Source organism: Oncorhynchus tshawytscha, linkage group LG26 (genome assembly GCF_018296145.1).
Source record: "Oncorhynchus tshawytscha isolate Ot180627B linkage group LG26, Otsh_v2.0, whole genome shotgun sequence".
Lineage (NCBI taxonomy): Eukaryota > Metazoa > Chordata > Actinopteri > Salmoniformes > Salmonidae > Oncorhynchus > Oncorhynchus tshawytscha.
Genome location: NC_056454.1, coordinates 19122866 through 19144840, shown reverse-complemented (window position 1 = coordinate 19144840; position 21975 = coordinate 19122866). Strand labels below are relative to the sequence as shown.

The 21975-nt window shown below is 40.0% G+C and overlaps 1 protein-coding gene across 3 annotated transcripts in view; it reads right to left on the bottom strand.

Moving 5' to 3' along the window:
- The window catches only part of LOC112225305 (tissue factor pathway inhibitor), a 35088-nt gene extending 14983 nt beyond the window's left edge, over nt 1-20105 (bottom strand). The window contains exon 1 of one of the 3 annotated variants that reach the window (XM_024389124.2): nt 19737-20105. In XM_024389124.2, coding sequence (XP_024244892.1) covers nt 19737-19824 — 88 coding nt within the window. In that variant the 5' untranslated portion in view covers nt 19825-20105. The remainder of the gene's footprint in view (nt 1-19736) is intronic. The other 2 variants (XM_024389123.2, XM_024389125.2) reach the window with 2 other exon arrangements.
- Between the last annotated feature and the right edge of the window lie 1870 nt (nt 20106-21975).

Genomic DNA, 21975 nt, shown 5'->3' with positions numbered 1-21975 from the left:
ACCATAGTACCCTCAAAACTCATCACTAGGCTAAGGATCCTGGGAATAAACACCTCCCTCTGCAACTGGATCCTGGACATCCTGATGGGCCACCCCCAGGTGGTGAGGGTAGGTAGTAACACATCTGCCATGCTGATCCTCAACATTGAAGCTCCCCAGGGGTGCGTGCTCAGTCCCCTCCTGTACTCCCTGTTCACCCACGACTGCATGGCCAGGCACGACTCCAACACCATCATTAAGTCTGCAGACGACACAACAGTGTCTGATAGGGAGGAAGTCAGAGACTTGGCCGGGTGGTGTCAGAATAACAACCTAGACCCTCAACGTAACCAAGACTAAGGATATTATTGTGGACTACAGGAAAATGAGGACCGAGCACGCCGCCATTCTTATCGACGGGGCTGTAGTGGAGCAGGTTGAGAGCTTCATGTTCCTTTGTGTCCACATCAACAACAAACTAGAATGGTCCAAACACACCAAGACAGTCGTGAAGAGGGCACGACAAAGCCTATTCCCCCTCAGGAAACTAAAAAGATTTGGCATGGGTCCTGAGATCCTCAAAAGGTTCTACAGCTGCAACATCAAGAGCATCCTGTTTGGACTGGTTGCATCACTGCCTGGTACAGCAACTGCTTGGCCTCTGAGCGCAAGGCACTACAGAGGGTCGTGAGTACAGTCCAGCACATCACTGGGGCTAAGCTGCCTGCCATCCAGGACCTCTACACCAGGTGGTGTCAGAGGAAGGCCCTAAAAATGTCATAGACCCCTGCCACCCCAGTGATAGACTGTTCTCTCTACTACCACATGGCAAGCGGTACCAGAGTGCAAAGTCTAGGACAAAAAGGCTTCTCAACAGTTTTTACCCTCAAGCCATAAGACTCCTGAACAGGTAACCAAATGGTTCCGGGACTATTTGTATTGTGTGCGACTTGGGGCTCATCGGAAGTTGGTACAGCCAATCTGGCAACTTCTTTCCGAAGAGTTTTGGTTAAACACTAATATGGTGAGACTCTCAAGAACATGTACATGTCAGTTGTTTTGCTCTAGGATGCCCATAGGCCTCACAAGACTCGACTGAAGGTGCCCGAGTAACAGTTGAAAAAAATGAATGAAGTATATATGGAGAGTGTTTAGAGACAAAAATTAAGGGTTAAATACATGAAACAAATCTAAAAATGCTTCCTGATCTTTTTAATATCTCTCAGATATAGGACAGACACTTCAGAATAAACTTCCTTTAGTTTTTTAAGGGGGGGGGGGCTATTTGTTGTTCAATGCATTTGTATGGGCTAGGGCTGAACCCATTTAGTCGACTGGTCGAGTGTTTGGCCGACCAAATATTTTTTTAGTCGAGCAGTTGCATGTAAAAAAAAATGTTTTTACGGCACATCTTAATTGATGCCTGTCTCAGTGTACTAATCCATTGCAGAGGCCGCGGCGATGGCACACCAGTATCACCAGCAGTACCTTTCATTCCCATCATCTCTAATCTACAATGTTTATTTGGTAACCATCATTTCTGTTAATGCATTCAATATATTATTGTTACAGTCTTTTACTGTTCTCATTGTCAGAGTGGACACATTGTTTGCAGAAAGCCCACAACCTAGGCTGAAGAGAGTAGGGAATCATGGTACCATCTTAAATCGCTGTGAAATATATTTTCAATAATAAAACATTATTGTTTTTTTACAGCTGTTTGATGCTGTAAAAATTGTATTTGTTATTATTCAAAATATATTTCACAAGGATTTATATGGTACAATGATTAAACTTTTTTTTAAAATTACAATGCAAAAACTCTAAAATACCCTATGTGTAGCACCTTTAAGCTTGGTATAGTTAGCATACTTATTATCTATATACTGTATACATATAATTGACCACTTTCCTTTCATAACACTATTTAATTGGAATATGTGTGTGGGGAAAATCATTATTGGTTTCATGGTGGTATCGTCATGGGGATTATAGTTGTGTTTTCACAAAACAAGAGAACACAAAGCTCGAATACTGTATGCACACAGGAGACCTTGAGCAATCAGCAGAGTAATCACCTCTTTGTACTTGTTTGTGTTTGTTTGTTCAAAAAGGTCTCCCATCTGCCAAGTGAGTCTGAGAGGGACTATCGTGGGACCTCTACATTGTAACAGTAGTTTTAGCGGATAGCTCTGTTCGCACATCCAAGGACATCCCTTAAATGATTTAAACCCTCTTTATTACTACACATTAAACCCTTTGAATTTAAGATCTTAAGAAAAAGGTGCTAAATAGACACAGCTATTTAGCCTGAGTTACAACAAGTAAAAGTTACAAGAAGCTGAAACAAGTGTACAAGCGACACCTGAAGTAAAAGAGCAAGCCAAAAGTGCAGCTACGGTCTCTAAAGTAAACCAATGTATACTTGAGGTTACTATGAGGTTATAGTGCTGATTTTGGACTGCGATATCTAAAGTAAAAAGCAAATATAAGTCAGATGCACCTGAAATATCTGAGCATTTTAAAGATACAATTCACTATCCAGTATCCATGCGAAAATGGTTTCAGCCAAACCAACGAGTCCATCCTTGAAGAGGATGTGATTTTACTGTAGAACCGATGGAATAGATAGGAAACCAAAAAGAGCTTTGTCTGATGTCACCCTTAGACCGATCCACACTGTAAGTGCGCTCTTGATTAAATGGTAAGATCAATATGTACTTGTTTTCTGCAATGCAGGTTATCAACATTCAAACAATACAAATGAGAAAAAAGGGACTCCACATTCAATATACAGTTGAAGTCAGAAGTTTACGTACACTTAGGTTGGAGTCATTAAAACTCATTTTTCAACAACTCCACGAATTTCTTGTGAACAAACTATAGTTTTGGCAAGTCAGGTAGGACTTCTACTTTGCGCATGACACAAGTAATTCTTCCAACAATTGTTTACAGACAGATTATTTCACTTATAATTCACTGTAATACAATTCCAGTGGGTCAGAAGTTTACATACACTAAATTGCCTGTGCCTTTAAACAGATTGGAAAATTCCAGAAAATGATGTCATGGCTTTAGAAGCTTCTGATAGGCTAATTGACATAATTTTAGTCAAATGGAGGTGTACCTGTGGATGTATTTCAAGGTCTACCTTCAAACTCTGTGCCTCTTTGCTTGATATCATTGGAAATGCTGGAGGAGACAGTTACAAAAGTGTCTATATCCACAGTAAAACGAGTCCTATGTCGACATAACCTGAAAGGCCGCTCAGCAAGGAAGAAGCCACTGCTCCAAAACCGCCATAAAAAAAAGTCAGACTACGGTTTGCAACTGCACATGGGGACAAAGATTGTACTTTATGGAGAAATATCCTCTGGTCTGATGAAACAAAAATAGAACTGTCTGGCCATAATGACCATCGTTATGTTTGGAGGAAAAAGGGAGAGGCTTGCAAGCCGAAGAACACCATCCCAACCATGAAGCACGAGGTTGGCAGCATCATGTTGTGGTGGTGCTTTGCTGCAGGAGGGACTGGTGCACTTTACAAAATTGATGGCATCACGAGACAGAAAAACTATGTGGATATATTGAAGCAACATCTCAAGACATCAGTCAGGAAGTTAAAGCTTGGTCGCAAATGGGTCTTCCAAATGGACAATGACCCCAAGCATACATCCAAAGTTGTGGCAAAATGGCTTAAGGACAACAAAGTCATGGCATTGAAGTGGCCATCACAAACTGACCTCAATCCTATAGAAGATTTGTGGGCAGAACTGAAAAAGCGTGTGCTAGCAAGGAGGCCTACAAACCTGACTCAGTTACACCAGCTCTGTCAGGAAGAATGGGCCAAAATTCACCCAACTTATTGTGGGAAGCTTGTGGAAGGCTACCCAAAATGTTTGACCCAAGTTAAACAATTTAAAGGCAATGCTACCAAATACTAATTGAGTGTAGGTAATCTTCTGACCAACTGGGAATGTGATGAAAGAAATAAAAGCTGAAATAAATCACTGTACTATTATTCTGACATTTCACATTCTTAAAATAAAGTGGTGATCCTAACTGACCTAAGACAAGGAATTTTTACTTGGATTAAATGTCAGGAATTGTGAAAAGCTGAGTTTAAATTGTTTTAAATTGTTTTATTTGGCTAAGGTGTATGCAAACTTCCGACTTCAACTGTATATACAAAAGGTATGTGGACACCCCTTCAAATTAGTGGATTCGGCTATTTCAGCCACACCCGTTGCTGACAGGTGTATAAAAATCGAGCACACAGCCATGTAATCTCTATTGACAAACATTGGCAGTAGAATGGCCTTACTGAAGAGCTCAATGCCTTTCAATGTGGCAACATCATAGGAAACCACCTTTCCAACAAGTTAGTTTGTCAAACTTCTGCCTTTATAGAGCTGCCCCGGTCAACTGTAAGTGCTGTTATTGTGAAGTGGAAATGGCTAGGAGTACCAACCGCTCAGCCGCAATGTGGTAGGCCACACAACCGGTACCACCAAGTACTGAATCGTGTAGCCTGTAAAAATCATCTGTTCCCAGTTGCAACACTCACTACCGAGTTCCAAACTGCCTCTGGAAGCAACGTCAGCACAATAACTGTTCGTCAGGAGCTTCATGTAATGGGTTTCTTTGGCAGAGCTGCCGCACACAAGCCTCAGATCACCAAGCGCAATGCCAAGCGTCGGCTGGAGTGGGGTAAAGTTCGCCGCCATTGGACTCTGGAGCAGTGGAAACGCGTTCTCTGGAGTGATCAATCACACTTCGCCATCTGGCAGTCCGATGGATGAATCTGTGTTTGGCGGATGCCAGAAGAACGCTACCTGCCCGAATACATAGTGCCAGCTGTAAAGTTTGGTGGAGGAAGATTAATGGTCTGGGGCTGTTTTTCATTCTTCGGCTAGGCCCCTTAGTTCCAGTGAAGGGAAATCTTAACACTACAGCATACAATGACATTCTAGACGACTCTGTGCTTCCAACTTTGTGGCAACAGTTTGGAGAAGGCCCTTTCCTGTTTCTGCATGACAATACCCCCTGCACAAATCGAGGTCGATACAGAAATGGTTTGTCGAGATTGGTGTGGAAGAAATTTACTGGCCTGTGTCATGTAAAAATCTTTCCAGTGTGAAATAGATCCCAATCGTTCTGATTGTGTTGTGATTGTGACGTCATGTTGTAAAATGTCTCAGAGCGTGAAAATAATAATAATGGCACGCGTCTCTTGCGGATGGCTGAGCTCCTGCGGATGTCTCTCTCATCCTCAACAAACTTTTCTGGGCGTGTGCTTTTGCTAAATCTGCCAATGCAGACTCCAGCATTAAATGCTGAGGGTTTATGTGAGGAGATGTCTTGTGATTGAAAAGACTGCTCTACTTTTTCGATTGATAGCCGTCTTGAACAAATATATGCATTCTCAAAACTAATGCTCGAGGCTGAATGGAAGCAAGTCCCCACAGCAATGTTCCAATGTTTTATAACACACTTTTTGCAAAACTGTCAACACAACTCACTGCTTTACACTCAGTTTGCAAAATAATTACACACTTCTAGCAAAACTGTAAACATTGGTCTCTACATTGCTACACTATTTCGCCAATTGCCTTTCCATATTGACACATGTAATGAGTTCACTTACAAATCAGAGCTTGAGCACTATAAATAGGCCACAGGTAAACATTTGGTTTGGACAACAATGGAGGCCAATACTGGACAGAGAGTGAGAACTAGAGGAGGATGAGGAAGTGAAGAAGTGAAGAAAGAAGTAAGAGGAGGAGGAAGAGGTGAAGTAGGACATGGGAGAAGGAGACGGGGAAGAGGAAGGGGAGTCAGAAACAAATTAACTGATGAAATCAGAGTGACTGTTGTTGACCATTTTGACAACCATGGGATGAGCATGAGGGAGGCTGAGCAACAGGTTCAACCAAATCTGAGCAGCTATACTGATGCAGGTATCATCCGGATGTTACGAAAAGAGAACCGGTAAGTAACTATAAGTTCTGAAGTCTTACTGGTACAGTAATATGTACTGTACTTTCATAATGAGAAGAATCTATCACTCAAACCATTCAAATGTTTTTACAGAACTGCAAGAAAACCAGTATCTGGTGAAAGAGGTTGACTGTTCACCCCAGAGCAGGAGACCCACATTGTAAATATGTTCATTGAAAATAACTGCATCAGACTCAGAGACCTGCAGGACCACATTATGGCAGATAACACCATATTCCAAAATGTCAACAGAGTGAGTCTCTGTTGCACTGTCTCGTCTACTGAAACACAATAGAATTAGGATGAAGCAGCTGTAGTTTCCCTTTCGAAAGAAACTCAGACCGTGTAAAACAACCGAGATATGAATATGTGCAGGTAAGCTATACTATCCTATCATTGGTACTGGATCTGCAAGTCTATGGTGTTACATTCATATTGACTGATCCCTGTCTTTTCGTACTGTGCTACATTGTTGTCTTGTCTCTGTCAGAGAGTCATGGAGCTAGAAGCAGATGCAGTGCATCATGAGCTAATATATGTGGACGAGGCAGGTTTCAACCTTGCAAAAACAAGGGGCTGCGGCAGAAATATCATCGGACACCGTGCTATCATCAACGTCCCAGGACAAGATGGTGGCAAGATAACAATGTGTGCGGCTATTAGTCAAAACGGAGTCCTTCACCATCATGCAATCCTAGGCCCATACAACACTGCACACATTTCTGGACAACAGACTAATCCCTAATGACCAGGGGCCAGAGCAGCCCAGGTACGTTATCATCTGGGGCAATGTTAGTTTACACCGGGCTGCTGTGGTCCGCAATTGGTTTACAGGTCACCCACTTTTCATCGCACTCAATCTCCCCCCATACTCTCCATTCTTGAATCCTATTGACAAATTCTTCTCTGCATGGTGTTGGAAGGTGTATGATCGCCAGCCCCACCAACGCATACCCCTTCCACAGGCAATGGAGGAGGCTTGTGGAGACATGGATCAGGGGTCATGCCAGGCCTGGATACGGCACTCCAGGCCATACTTTCCACGCTGCCTAGCTCAAGACAACATCGCATGTGATGTGGATGAAGTCTTATGGCCAGACCCACAAAGGCGAGATGTAGTCTAAATGTTTTCTGTTCTTTTTTTTCTAGCACAAATGTTTTTGTTTTCTTCTACTGCGCTTTTGTTGTTTGAGGAGTGTTACAACATTTTGAGAAACAAAATATATAACTTTTCCCCCTTATTTGTATTGATAGTGTGTTATGTTCAGAATACACATCCATACTATACACATTTGGACACCTGTGTGTATGTGTGTTTTTATTGCAAACTGCTATGCACTGCACACAGAAAAAACAAAAGAAACAAGTATTTTTCATTTATACTATCAGTGCGTAGTTGGTGCTTCGTGTGCTTATTCAAATGATGGTTTGTGTGTACTGTATTGACGCAAAAACACTATTTTTAATTTTTTTAAAGAGTGAAGAGTTTTGTTGTTTGCAAGAATTGTTTGCTTTTGCACGAGATGTATAATGTTTTGCTGGTTTGGTTTAAGTATTTGTGGTTAGTGTGTTGAGTTTTGCAAAATAGCCTATAGTTTCAAAGATAGTGCCTATGCAACTGTAATGCCTTTTATTTTGGAATGAGATGTTCGACGAGCAGGTGTCCATATACACTACATGACTAAAAGTATCTTGTTAGCAGTGAACTGAACTGCTTTGGAACTCAGAACTGCATTCAATACTATTCCTTACATGGATTAACACGACACAACGCCAAGATTAGAGCACATACTTGTTTTTCTATAATAACACATACGCATTGTGAAACTGAATGGAATTCCACAATGAGTACGATTTGCCCAGCTTCAGAACACCAAAATGGAATTGTCATTATTATTTAAAGTACTTCCATCCTTTTCGTGCTCCCATATAAAAAATATGGCAAACACACGCACCCACACACCCACACCTTTAAGAGTACCTCTGCGCTCCATCACAATGTCAGTCTAATTACTGTTACTGAGGTCCCCACAGAGGTGATTAGCAGAATCCAATATGACAATATAGCATGCCCTTTCCCTGCACATTCCTCACCCACTACTCATCCCTTTCAGTTGCTAAATATTGAAAGATATGCTTAAGCAGGTGAAAAGTGTATTTTTTCAGGGTAGATTCAGATTCCTTTTCTGTTTTGAAGAAACAGAAAACCCTCATCATGACCTACAATATGTTTTTCCGATTAGACTATTCTCCAATAACTAGACAATCTAGCAATAGATGTAAATTTCTTCTCTGTGACTATGGTCTCCTTCATCAACACATTTGGACTACTGGGGCGATGGTGGAGAGACAAATGCAATGAGGGACACAAAAGAGCAGTAAGTGTGACCAGAAGGGCTAAAGGTGTAGGTTCCAAATGGGTTCTGGCATCAGGAGAGAAGCTTTAAAACCAGAGCCACTATCAAGTGGCCAGGCCTTCCATTGTTACTGAAGTGAGAGAGGGATGAAAAAAAGCATAAAAGCAGGATCAGTTATACGACCTATGAAACAGACTGAAACTAAAGGTTGACTATGCCAAGTCACTAACATAAATGTTGAACTCAAAGAGCTCCTCTTAATGCAAATCCTTTAAAGGCCCAGTGCAGTCAAAAACCTTATTTTTCTGTGCATTATATATATTTAAAAGTTTGGACACACCTACCTATTCAAGGGTTTTTCTTTATTTTTTACTATTTTCTACATTGTAGAATAATAGTGAAGAAAATAAAATTATGAATTAACACATATGGAATCATGAAGCAACAAAAAAAAAGTGATAAACTAATCAAAAAATGTTTAATATTTTAGATTCTTCAAAGTAGCCAGCCTTTGCCTTGATGACGCTTTGTGCACTCTTGGCATTCTCTCAATCAGCTTCACCTGGAATGCTTTTCCAACAGTCTTGAAGGAGTTCCCACATATGCTGAGCACTTGTTGGCTGCTTTTCCTTCACTCTGCGGTCCAACTCATCCTAAACCATCTCAAATGGGTTGAGGTTGGGTGATTGTGGAGGCCAGGTCATCTGATGCAGCACTCCATCACTCTCCTTCTTGGTCAAATAGCCCTTACACAGCCTGGAGGTGTGTTGGGTCATTGTCCTGTTGAAAAACAAATGATAGTCCCACTAGGTGCAACCCAGATGGGATGGCGTATCACTGGAGAATGCTGTGGTAGCCATGCTGGTTAAGTGTGCCTTGAATTTTAAATCATTCCCAGACAGTGTCACCAGCAAAGGACCCCACACCATCACACATCCTCCATGCTTCACGGTGGGAACCAAACTTGCAGAGATCATCCATTCACCTATTCTGCTTCTCACAAAGACACAGCGGTTGGAACCAGACCAAAGAACAGATTTCCACAGAGAACAGATGTCCATTGCTCGTGTTTCTTGGCCAAAGTAAGTTACGATAATGTCCTTTTCATGTAAGAGCTGTTTGAAAAGACCGCCTGAAATTTCAGTCTGTTTTGGTAGGATGGAGTTTTGGCTTGCCTGGTGAGGTCACCAAGCGTTATATTAGTTCAAAACCTCTCCGCCAACAATAACTGCAAATTAGCTCTCTTCCACACTCAGACAACTCCCAGACAGTCCAAGAAAAATTATTTATTGAGAAATTGCTATTTGTTCCTTTTTGACCATCAGAGTAAGTAAGGTACTTAATTGTTACCCCGAAATGATTTCATTATGAGATCAAACAGCTGCATTGGGCCTTTATCAATTCTTACCCTTGCCCTAACACAGAGTACATCATTGGACCTCTACCACTCCCACCCCATAAGGAAACAAATTAAAAGCACGTTACATAGAGGACAACTAATAGCCCGTATTGCTCACTCTGTTCAGATCTCTTGTGAAAGGCAAGTTCCGACTTAGTTCGACCAGGCCTCTTTTCCACACCTTTTGTACACTCTCCGATATCAGTTGTTCTGTATGAGCACTTAGTATATCATTGCGCAACATCTTGCTATGACTTTCCCTACCACGTTACGTGAGAGTTCAGATCGTTTATCTCAAACGTATTGCAGGCTATACACTTAGCAGAATGTCAGGCTGATTGTATCATGGATACCTCAAAGGCATGTGTCTGAACAGATCTCTCTCTATCCCAGCATCAGAAGAACACTTGACCTGGATCTGCTGTTTTCATGAGAGTTAACTTCTCACAGCGTGGCTTGTTATTCTATACAGGGTGACATTTTAACTACAGAAAAATGTGAAGATGTTGCCAAAAATCTATAGGCCTAATTAGGCAAATGTGTATTGGAAAAGGCTTGAGGGCAGTATGTCAACTGGTCAGTAATGTGCAGTGGGAGATCAGGTCGATCTAGGAAAACATACACATCTTAAAAGCAGCTTGGTCATTGCTCTTTTTGTTTCCAAGTTTTCCAGTAACTCAAGCCACATCTCTCGTGGAGCCAGTATCATGTAAATACCATGGATTTCTGACACACATCCCTATAAAGCATTCGACTTCAGCAATCATTTGTAAGTCAGCCAGGAAGAACATAATCCTATCCGCTAACAAATGCTCAGTGAAATCCTGATCAGCTCTAACAGACTCAAATAGCCTACATACACTCCCCCCAAAAGATTCAGTACAAGTACTAATATATCAGTATCAACTCAGACATGCACCAGCCTGAACTGACTCATAGGAAGAGGAATGACACATAGGGGGGCATTAGATGGCTCAACACAAAGCTCTAAGTGACACCATACAGTCTGTTACTCCTGGCAACTGCTATAGAAAGTGCAATTTGGCCCTTTGTTCAGTTAATGTTTAACTCCTAAAATACACACAAACCCATGTCTTAATGATTTTAAAAGACAGCATTGAACTTTATAAGCTATTAATCACATACTGGAAAGTATTGGAAGCCCTTTTGAGATACAACCTTTTTTTTTGCTTGACCAACTTTGTATTGAGGGTGAGGGATAGCCTGATAGCTAGTTAGTAAGAAGCTGATGGAAAGAATGGGCCAGGAGCAGGCATTGCTTCTCCAGATTAGGGCTTGGAGATATGGCCAAAATACCATATTACCGTATTTCTCAAAGTTTTGACAGTGTTTTACAGTATTTTATGTTTTACATTTGCTTTATGATAGTGCGTGACCCTAGGGTGGCTACACATACACTCTAAGTGATTCCAATAGGTCTTTCTCCAGTCTGATTCTTTTTTACTGTTCAATTCAACTTCAACCATAAATCATTTCCTGCATTTCCATCCATGTGCATTTCCTACACTCATTTGAGATCATTTCCACACTGCCACGTCAGGCTGCAAAAAAAAAAAAAAAAAAAAAAAAAAAAAAAAAAAAAAAATAGGCCTTATTTTTTAAACAATTGTTGCAATTGCGATTTGACTTGCGATTTAGATAAAAACACTTGGGTGAAATGTTGGAATCGCGGAAATATAATTGTTATTCTAATCTTAAATGTTTCCTCATGGCTGCATCTCAAACAACCTACCCTCGCCTTATGCCCTTTGGGGACTCCCCGTGGCCATCGTTCCAAACACTTAGCCAAGTAAGGGAAGTTGGCAATGTAAGCCCTCGTTTGTAAGCCCCCGACACACTTCTGGCGCCGACAGCGATGGCCGCCTTGCTTCTTGTTCCTAGGAAACTATGCAGTATTTTTTATTTTTTTTACGTGTTATTTCTTACATTGGTACCCCAGGTGATCTCAGGTTTCATTACACTGACACTGACTCAACTCCAGCCACTTTAATAATGGGAATTGATGGGAAATGATGTAAATATATCACTAGCCACTTTAAACAATGCTACCTTATATAATGTTACTTACCCTACATTATTCATCTCGTATGCATACGTATATACTGTACTCTATATCATCGACTGCATCCTTATGTAATACATGTATCACTAGCCACTTTAACTATGCCGCTTTGTTTACATACTCATCTCATATGTATATACTGTACTCGATACCATCTACTGTATCTTGCCTATGCTGCTCTGTATCATCACTCATTCATATATCCTTATGTACATATTCTTTATCCCCTTACACTGTGTATAAGACAGTAGTTTTGGAATTGTTAGTTAGATTACTTGTTGGTTATTACTGCATTGTCGGAACTAGAAGCACAAGCATTTCGCTACACTCGCATTAACATCTGCTAACCATGTGTATGTGACAAATACAATTTGATTTGATTTGATTTATATATATACATACACACACAATTGCACCATAAGAAATTCAAACCTGTTTTTGCTTTGTCATTATGGGGTATTGTGTGTAGATTGAGGAAAAAAATGTATTTAATCTATTTTAGAATAAGGTTGTAACGTAACAAAATGTGGGAAAAGTCAAGGGGTCTGAATACTTTCCGAATGCACTGTATAGTATCTGTGGTGGAATTGATTTAACTGTAAAATGTTTTCACTTTCCGTATAGTACCAGAGCTGGTGTTTAAGACCTAGACCCTTCTTGCACTCTACAGGTTTACTATTCTGATGTCTTCTCAATTTGTATCATTCTGGTTGCAAAAGCATATTACTTAACTGTTGAAATTATTCACCACAAAATGAATCCACCGCAATATAATATACTCATCATGACCATGACACCTTCTGTTAATAACCATCTCATTCCAGTTTGAAATGGTTTTATGAATGCTTATAAATGGCGAGAACATGTGCAGGGGATTTTTATTTTTTACTACTTGCAAGAATGCGATTGCAACAGTAAGTTTTTTTTAAATCATGGGGGAGGGTACTGAAACAGTCTCATGTGTATAAGGAGAAAAATTACCTCAATGTTCAATGTACTGAGCCAAGTCAACAGATTTCATGATATAACCACATGCACAAACAGACAAGCTCCAAGTTCCGCTGCATTAATATTTCAATGTGCCGTTACGAACACCAATCTATTTTTGAAAACAGCTTTAGTAAAACATTCATGACAATAACAACCCTGTTTGGATCAGTTCATATTGCTTGTATGCGAAGGATGCAGATATGCTGCCTTCATAGCTGCCTGGCAGAGAAGACAAGTACAATTTTCAATCGACAGCAGGCCAGAAAATTGATTGCTGTACACTCTTAGAAAAAAAGGTGCTCTGTAGAACCATACAGGGTTCTTCAGTTTGTCCCTTAGGGGAACCCTTTTTTGTGTTGGGTAGAACCCTCTGTGGATTTCTACCAAGAACCATTTTATCATCTAAAAGGTTCTTCCTAGGACCATCTATGAACAGTTCCACCAGCCTTATTAGCCTTTGCATTGAATTATTTATGACAATACATACTTCATAAGGCCTTTCTTTGAAGACCTAGTTACACCCTAACACAGTGGTGATAGGAAACTCCTGGTTTACAGGCCAAATCAGGCCTGCAAATCATATTACGCTGGCTTGCAAAGTGATGTGTAATTCCCATTGGAATCCAGCCAGTTAGAATATCCCAAAAATGGACTTCTCAGCTGCAACTTGCATTTAAAATGACTGCAAGGGTAAGAAATATTGAATACTGAAACTCTCTCACTCATCTAAACTGAAACAACCATCTCAGTAACGGTTCCAATAAATCAAATTACTACCAGATTGTATTGTTAAAAAAAACGGTATGTTATTTATCTTTCTGTAGCATAAAATTAATTAATCAATCAATGTACACGCAAAAACACTATTACAGTAAAACAAATTCTGAAAATCTCCCTGCAATAGAGCATACTCAGAAATATTATACAGTTGGAATCAGAAGTTTACATACACCTTAGCCAAATACATTTAAACTCAGTTTTTCACAATTCCTGACATTTAATCCAAGTAAAAATTCCCTGTCTTAGGTCAGTTAGGATCACCACTTTATTTTAAGAATGTGAAATGTGAGCATAATAGTAGAGTGATTTATTTCAGCTTTTATTTCTTTCATCACATTCCCAGTTGGTCAGAAGATTACCTACACTCAATTAGTATTTGGTAGCATTGCCTTTAAATTCTTTAACTTGGGTCACACATTTTGGGTAGCCTTCCACAAGCTTCCCACAATAAGTTGGGTGAATTTTGGCCCATTCTTCCTGACAGAGCTGGTGTAACTGAGTCAGGTTTGTAGGCCTCCTTGCTAGCACACGCTTTTTCAGTTCTGCCCACAAATTTTCTATAATACCATGACTTTGTTGTCCTTAAGCCATTTTGCCACAACTTTGGATGTATGCTTGGGGTCATTGTCCATTTGGAAGACCCATTTGCGACCAAGCTTTAACTTCCTGACTGATGTCTTGAGATGTTGCTTCAATATATCCACATAGTTTTCCTGTCTCGTGATGCCATCAATTTTGTAAAGTGCACCAGTCCCTCCTGCAGCAAAGCACCCCCACAACATGATGCTGCCAACCTCGTGCTTCACGGTTGGGATGGTGTTCTTCGGCTTGCAAGCCTCCCCCTTTTTCCTCCAAACATAACGATGGTCATTATGGCCAAACAGTTCTGTTTTTGTTTCATCAGACCAGAGAACATTTCCCCAAAAAGTGTGATCTTTGTCCCCATGTGCAGTTACAAACCGTAGTCTGGCTTTTTTATGGTAGTTTTGGAGCAGTGGCTTCTACATTGCTGAGAGGCCTTTCAGGTTATGTTGATATAGGACTCATTTTACTGTGGATATAGATACTTTGTACCTGTTTCCTCCAACATTTTCACAAGGTCCTTTGCTGTTGTTCTGGGATTGATTTGCACTTTTCGCACCAAAGTATGTTCATCTCTAGGAGACAGAATGCGTCTTCTTCGTGAGCGGTATGTCGGCTGCGTGGTCCTATGGTGTTTATACTCGCATACTATTGTTTGTACAAATGAACGTAGTACCTTCAGGCATTTGGTAAAATTGCTCCCAAGGATGAACCAATTTTTTTTCTGAGGTCTTGGCTGATTTATTTTGATTTTCCCTTGATGTCAAGCAATGAGGCACTGAGTTTGAAGGTAGGCCTTGAAATACATCCACAGGTACACCTCCAATTGACTCAAATGATGTCACTTAGCCTATCAGAAGCTTCTAAAGCCATTACATTTTCTGGAATTTTCCAAGCTGTTTAAAAGGCACAGTCAACTTAGTGTATGTACACTTCTGACCCACTGGAATTGTGATACAGTGAATTATAAGTGAAATAATCTGTCTGTAAATAATTGTTGGGAAAATTACTTGTGTCATGCACCAAGTTTGATGTCCTAACCAACTTGCCAAAACTATAGTTTGTTAACAAGAAATTTGTGGAGTGGTTGAAAAATAATGACTCCAACCTAAGTGTATGTAAACTTCCGACTTCAACTGTATATGGTCCTATGTAGAATCCTTCTTGCCTTCCAAAGAATCATCAAATATCCCTTTCTTCCAAAAAAGTTTAGGATGTTAAAGGTTCTAAGTAGAACCCTTTACCTTACAAGAACCCTTGTCTCCCAAAAAGAGTTCTTCAGATCAAAATGGTTTTTGGTTGAACCCTATCTCTCTGCAAAAGAGCCCTTTTGGAACCCTTTTTTCTAAGAGTGTAGATAAGCAGGTCTGAAAAGTTTACCAGATGGCTTACGGACAAAACAAACCCAAGAAGCATGCTGCAGCTTAAATCGCCTGCAGGTGAGATTTATGGTCAATTGAAATGGACGCTGTCCCATAAAAATAGAAAATTGGGACCGAACACTGACTGAGTGTTGAAATCCTAACACATTTTCACTGGTAGAACCACCCCAAAAAGTTGCTCTTTTACAGATCTCCTGGAAATATGTGATCTAACAAGAGTAGCCTACCTCAAACTCACAACAATACACTACAACAGAGTTACAGTAGACGTTACTTAAGTCAAACTGCTATGGAATTCCCCTTTGCATATGGCCTGGGGTTTTAGCATAACGAACCACATCAAACACTGAGTGAACAGCTAATTAAATTTCCCCTCAAATTAATGGGAGTGAGATTGTTTATGCTTTTCGCCCGCACCAGACAATTGAAGGGGCCTTAAAGGGATTGTGTGAGATTTTGTCTACTTACCCAGAGTCAGATGAATTCATGGATATCATTCTTATGTTGTTGTGTCCAGTATGAAAGAAGTTAGGTCGTTTCAATGAGTTCATCTGACTGTTTTTATCTCTATTTAACTAGGCAAGTCAGTTAAGAACAAATTCTCATTTTCAATGACAGCCTAGGAATAGTGAGTTAACTGACTTGTTCAGGGTCAGAACGACAGATTTGTACCTTTTCAGCTCAGGGATTCAACCTTGCAACCTTTTCGTTACTAGTCCAATGCTCTAACCACTAGGCTACCTGCCGCCCCTGTGGGTAAATAGATAAAAAGGCTTAATTGCCAAAATATCGCACTATCCCTTTAAGAGTGCGGATCCATTTCACTGTTGGTACTACTGTTGAATTTATAAAAGGTTACGATACTCTATGACTGTTTTTCCTCTAATTCACCCAAATGATATGCAATTAGCAAATGACAACATTCTTCTATAAGCAAACCCTTTTTGTAGAGTGCAGAAAGCAAACACTGCTTATTAGCATTCAAGCATATTGTATATTCTAAGGTCATGGTTGTGATATACAGGCCAAATAATTGTTGTATGTGTGCGTTTGTGTAAATCATAAAAAATTTATTGTCAAACTTGTACAATGTGAGGTGCCATAAAAAGGTGAGCATGCAAACAGACACTTGTTAAAGACCAATCTTATAGGGGCTCAATGAACACAACACATTTTCCAGAAAATGTGGACTTGTATAATCACTGGAACAGTGTTAAATTTAAGGTCCCGAACTAGTCTTTCTGATGACCATGTAAAATAGCCTTTTCAGTGACTAAAATATTTTTGGAGGATAGAAATTCAAAAAATGTGAGAGTTATTTTGGTCTCATGGCTAACTATCAGGAAGTTTGAAAAGACAGGCTGAGTGGGAGCTTATATTCATGAACTTGCCTTGACTGACAGCTCATTGAAATGCCCATGTCAAGAAACTTGGATGCAGTGTTACAGTAAAATCATCTCAAACACATATGGTGATACGCAAAGCAATGCAAACAACAAAAATGCGTCAATGACGTACAACTTTTTAATACATGTCTCTTGAGCTGCAGCGTTTTGAATGACCCCCCCCCCCATTTCGGAGGCAGGTGGTCCAAAATAGTTGACGGTTGTCTAACTTTTATGTATGTATTTTTTTTTTGCGTTGGGGAGGGTTGTGTGTTTTTTTTTATTGGTCACAAGGGAGAGTAGTGTGTTTTTTCCCAGGTTTACATTCACCATTTTGCAGGTTTTACTGTATAATTTCTTCCATCCTAGACAAATATCCTTATCTGCTTATGCGCAACGTTTTTCCGCATGCTAACTATGCCAGTCAAGTCAATACAGTCTACCAGTCTAACTGTCTATCCTGCCCTTTAGCCACCATTCATAATGGAAAAGTGGTGGGTGGATCGTTTTTCCAGATCTGCAATATGCTAACTAGCAATTATACCACACATAAAATCATCCAAAGCTGGATGGTGAATGGTATCAAACACATGGAAAATATGTATTTGATGTGTTCGATACCATTCCATTGACTCCGTTCCAGCCATTACTATTAGCCCAACCTCCCCAATTAAGGTGTCACCGGCCGCCTGTGGACCAAATATGTTCCCAGCAGGCCCAGTTATTCAGGAAAGCTTAACGCATGCTCTGCCTCCTCTCCAATCCGAACAGCTATTTCTTGAGCACCTAGAACCCATAACACTTCAATAGCCTAAATATTTGTAATTTCACTTTTTAAAATGTATTACCTTTTATGTGTGGCATAAACACAACCATTCACAATTTTTTAAGCTGATGAGGTTACTCTCCTGTAGGCTACCTGCGCACGTTTGTCCAAAATATAATTCCAGCAACCAAACTGTGCAGATTGCGGTGTTGAAAGTGAAAACCATGATGTAATTTGTCAGTAAACTTTGCTTATTGGTTGTTGACCAGAAACCTGTTGGTGGCAGATGTGTTGCATATCCTGTATTTTATATCATTATACAGTAGCGTCCACAATTTTGAAAATCTGATTTCTACCTAGCTGATCATTTTCTGCAGCCGGGTCTGATCGTAGTGTAGGTCTAATGAATCATGAAGGGTAAATTAGTTCTGGTGATCGGCGAACCCTGGCCTCAACCCTGTTCCTGATACCGCAAACCAGCCAGCCTTAGTCCAGACCTTCCGAACCGTCTTCACCACTCTCAGCATCCCCCATTCCAAGTCAATACAGGGGGCCACCAAGCAGTCAGTGGGTAGGCATGTCAAGAGCTGTGAACAGCCGAGAACCAACCAACACCACAAAGGACCCGCTAGAGGCCCTCATCCAAATCTGCAACGAAATGATCAGACCTACCCAGCAGAGTGCTACGCAAGTGCTAATTTTCACATTTACATTTTGGTAATTTAGCAGACGCTCTTATCCAGAGTGACTTACAGCATTAAACTAAAGAAGATAAACAAGAACATATCACAGTCATAGCCAGAAAGAATGTTATGGTACCATTACTGAGGATGTTGTTGAAGTGAAGCGGGCAACTTGAAAGTTTATTATGGTAATAGAAAATAAAAAAATATTGTATTCTAATTAAACTGTTACAAAATACGGTAATTGTACTTTAGGCCAGTGAAATACAAGTTACAAAATCGCTATTGACATACCTTAATCAAATACATGCCTGCACTATAAATCTAACCACCATGCTTCCAGTAATGCAGTGTAAATTCTGGAAATACAGTTTGTTGCTGTAGTCAGGTGTTACAGTACTATGCTGTAAATGTGTAAAGACGAATCTGTCTTTTAGTTTAAAAAACTGCTCAACTTAATTGAGTGACCAATATAGCCTATGTTATTGACATCGGCAGAAAGCATCAGCCATATTCCTGGTGAGTGCACATATTCACTCTTGATCATTGTTGGGTCAGTGCCACTTGACAGTTTGTTTTCAGAGAATCATTTCCTCCTCCAGGTTAGATGAACATCATATTGTATTTGTGTCTCCCCTTCTCGTGGGCCTATTATATGGATCAGATAACGCCGTTTTTAATTGATCTGTTTGTCAGTGTCAGCAGAGTAGGCTAAAATAACATTTTTGTCGGTTTAACAGTGTAGCAGAATTGCATGAAATGTGTTTATAAAAGGCAACATTTTACCCGTGCGTAGAAATAATACATTTATCTAGCATAGGCCCAAAGTCTACGCGCTCAGCCATGCTTTCAAGTGACTGAGTTATATTATTAGCCTACATTATAATTAACTATCTAATCCACAGTACTCATCAGATTAGGAATAGTATGCTATTTTAGACAAATCTGCAAATGCGATACAAGGAACGCTTTATTATAGGTGCATTTTTTATCAAACTCACGCGCCGACTATGCGATTGTACGACATGCACATCTGTGCACAAACCCAATAACACTTATGATTAACTATTAACAATGATGAAGGTACATTATTTGCAACAACATAACCGAACTAAAACGTGAACGTAGCATAACTCCGTTTTCTGTTTATTAATTGTGGGGATATCACGCGCAATCAGGTGATATTGAATTTGCGAAATCCAAATTACACACAAACTTCTTGACACATGAAGTCTATTCGGGAGAAATGTTGTAAAACATATATCTTGAAACAACTAAACAACTGTAGATCGTTGCATGGGCACACAATGGAGAAAATTATTAATAAATAAGTAAAAATACGTATCTTACCTATTTCAGAGCCCGAATCACAAGATCCCAAATAAGTGAAATGAACTAAAACAATGCATGAAATCAACCAGCTATTCATTGCAGCCATATCAGCGTTCGGAGAGTAGACTACAGTAAAGTTGTGGTGTGAAAACTTAATTAACTTTTCTTCAAGAGACTGATGGTAGTAGCAGTTCGCCCATGCACTTCCGGTTGATAATAGACAATTGGCTATATGTACTCACCTTGATAGTGAGCTGAACACACATTCTTAAAACTGTTTATATTCATATTTTCGAAATTAAAATATATGACTCAATTTCTGGTATTATTATCATCACTGTTGTTATTCACTCCTACTGTATTGATGATAGTGCGGTGCTGAATTTGTGTATGAATGTTAACCTACACGTCAGGTAATATGAATAGCTAGGAAAACATTTACATGAATAAATTGTATTCATACTGTGACGCCCACCGTTTGGTGCGACGCAAACTCGGTGGAGAGCGTGGTGAAATGGAGAAGACAGTAACTGTGTTCGAATACCCATACTAACAGACCATATACTACATACTGTTAGTTCATTTTAGTATTCTGTAAACGAATGGTATCGTTTCAGTTGAGCGTATTAGAGCTTTGCCTGTCTACCGAAAGTTGATGCTGTTGCTATGCAACCTCTTGCTAGCTTGTTAGCATAACAAATGACTAGCTAAACATTTTATGATTTTGGGTGTGTTTGTAAATTCAATCTGGACTGCCAGAGTGCGCTCTGGGGGCTCTTAAATACAGAGCACTGTACGTTTCTCGGAGCATCTGAATGCACACTAGACGCTCTGGCCGAGGGGTAGGGTTGATCCGAGCTTTCAACAGCAGTCAAGCACCAAAGCTAACTGGCTAACGTTGCCTAGCTACTTCCAGACACAGATGAGAGAACACCTCACTCTGACCATTTTACTCGCCCTAGCAGAGGTGGTTAGGCTGTTTTCATGTTATCAAGGGCATTGGTGAATGTAACTGTGCTGTTGGCAACAATTTAACTATGTTTTTTTTTACAGACAAACAGCCATATGCAACGGGTGGTGAGCATTGGTACATTCATCAGTTAGTTATTCAGAGTGAGAGTGCTCTGAAATCGGAGTAGATAGCCAGAGCTAACAATGTTAATTGAAAAGTATAACAGCTTAGCTAAGAATGATGTGAATAATCAAGTCAGTAAACGTTGGGTAGTTAGTTAGATAGCTGATAGTTAATATACTGCCTGGCAAGTTCGATGTGGTAGTAGCCAACTAATGTTAGGTAACTAGCTAATATACTGGTACATACTGCTGTAATGCTTTGCGGTTTGTAAGGATAGCGTAGCCAACAAATTGTCAGCCAACATAACGTGAAATGTAACTTATTTGAAAAGTCATTACTTTATTACTGTACATTGCTCAACATTAGCTTAACATTTGTCATAATTAGTTCAAGCAATGCATTTGTATCCGCTCTCGTTGGACCTGGACATACTGGTTGGATTTGCATATTTTCTGCCATTTTCTTCAAATCTGAAAACGTTGTGAAGCCACCCCAATTTTCTGAAGAATTGCATTATGGGCCCTAAAACCACGGAAAGTGTCCAGTGCATGTATACTTTGTATTTTGGCGAATTTAGTACGACATCTGGGATTTTTGACATATTAACCATATCCATACTATGACCAATAAGCATACTATATACTCAATTCACATCACAAATAGTATGGTTAGTGTGGTCAGTATGACTATTCGAACACAGCTACAGTCTAACCTGCTAAGTTTTGATGCAGTCTTTGCCCGACAAGGTCAAGTTAGGATGTGTTAAATACCCTCCTGTGAGAGCTTTTTTGTTCCTGAAATACTATGATGTTTTAAGTGCCAACCTTATGGTCATGTTGCGGTGTATAGGAGTGAGGAGACGAAGGAATGTGTAGTATCAGTGGAGAAAGTTGTGTGTGTCTGGTGAGAGAAAGCCAGGTTGGGGTTGCCAGGGTCAGAGTAGTACCAAAAGTGTAGTATGCTGAAGCGGTTAACCCTCCTGTTATGTTGTGAGTCAGTTTTACCCATTTCCACTTTTGAGTTGTCTAAAATTCTAGTTAACCTCTCTTTTTCTCCGTGAAATTAAATAACTTTTCCTCATTTAGGGTCATGAATCTAACTTTAAAATGTGGACACACTGATGTGTTGTGTTGTGGAATGTCTGTGCAGATTTTGTATACAAATGACCTGGAGGCTTTCATG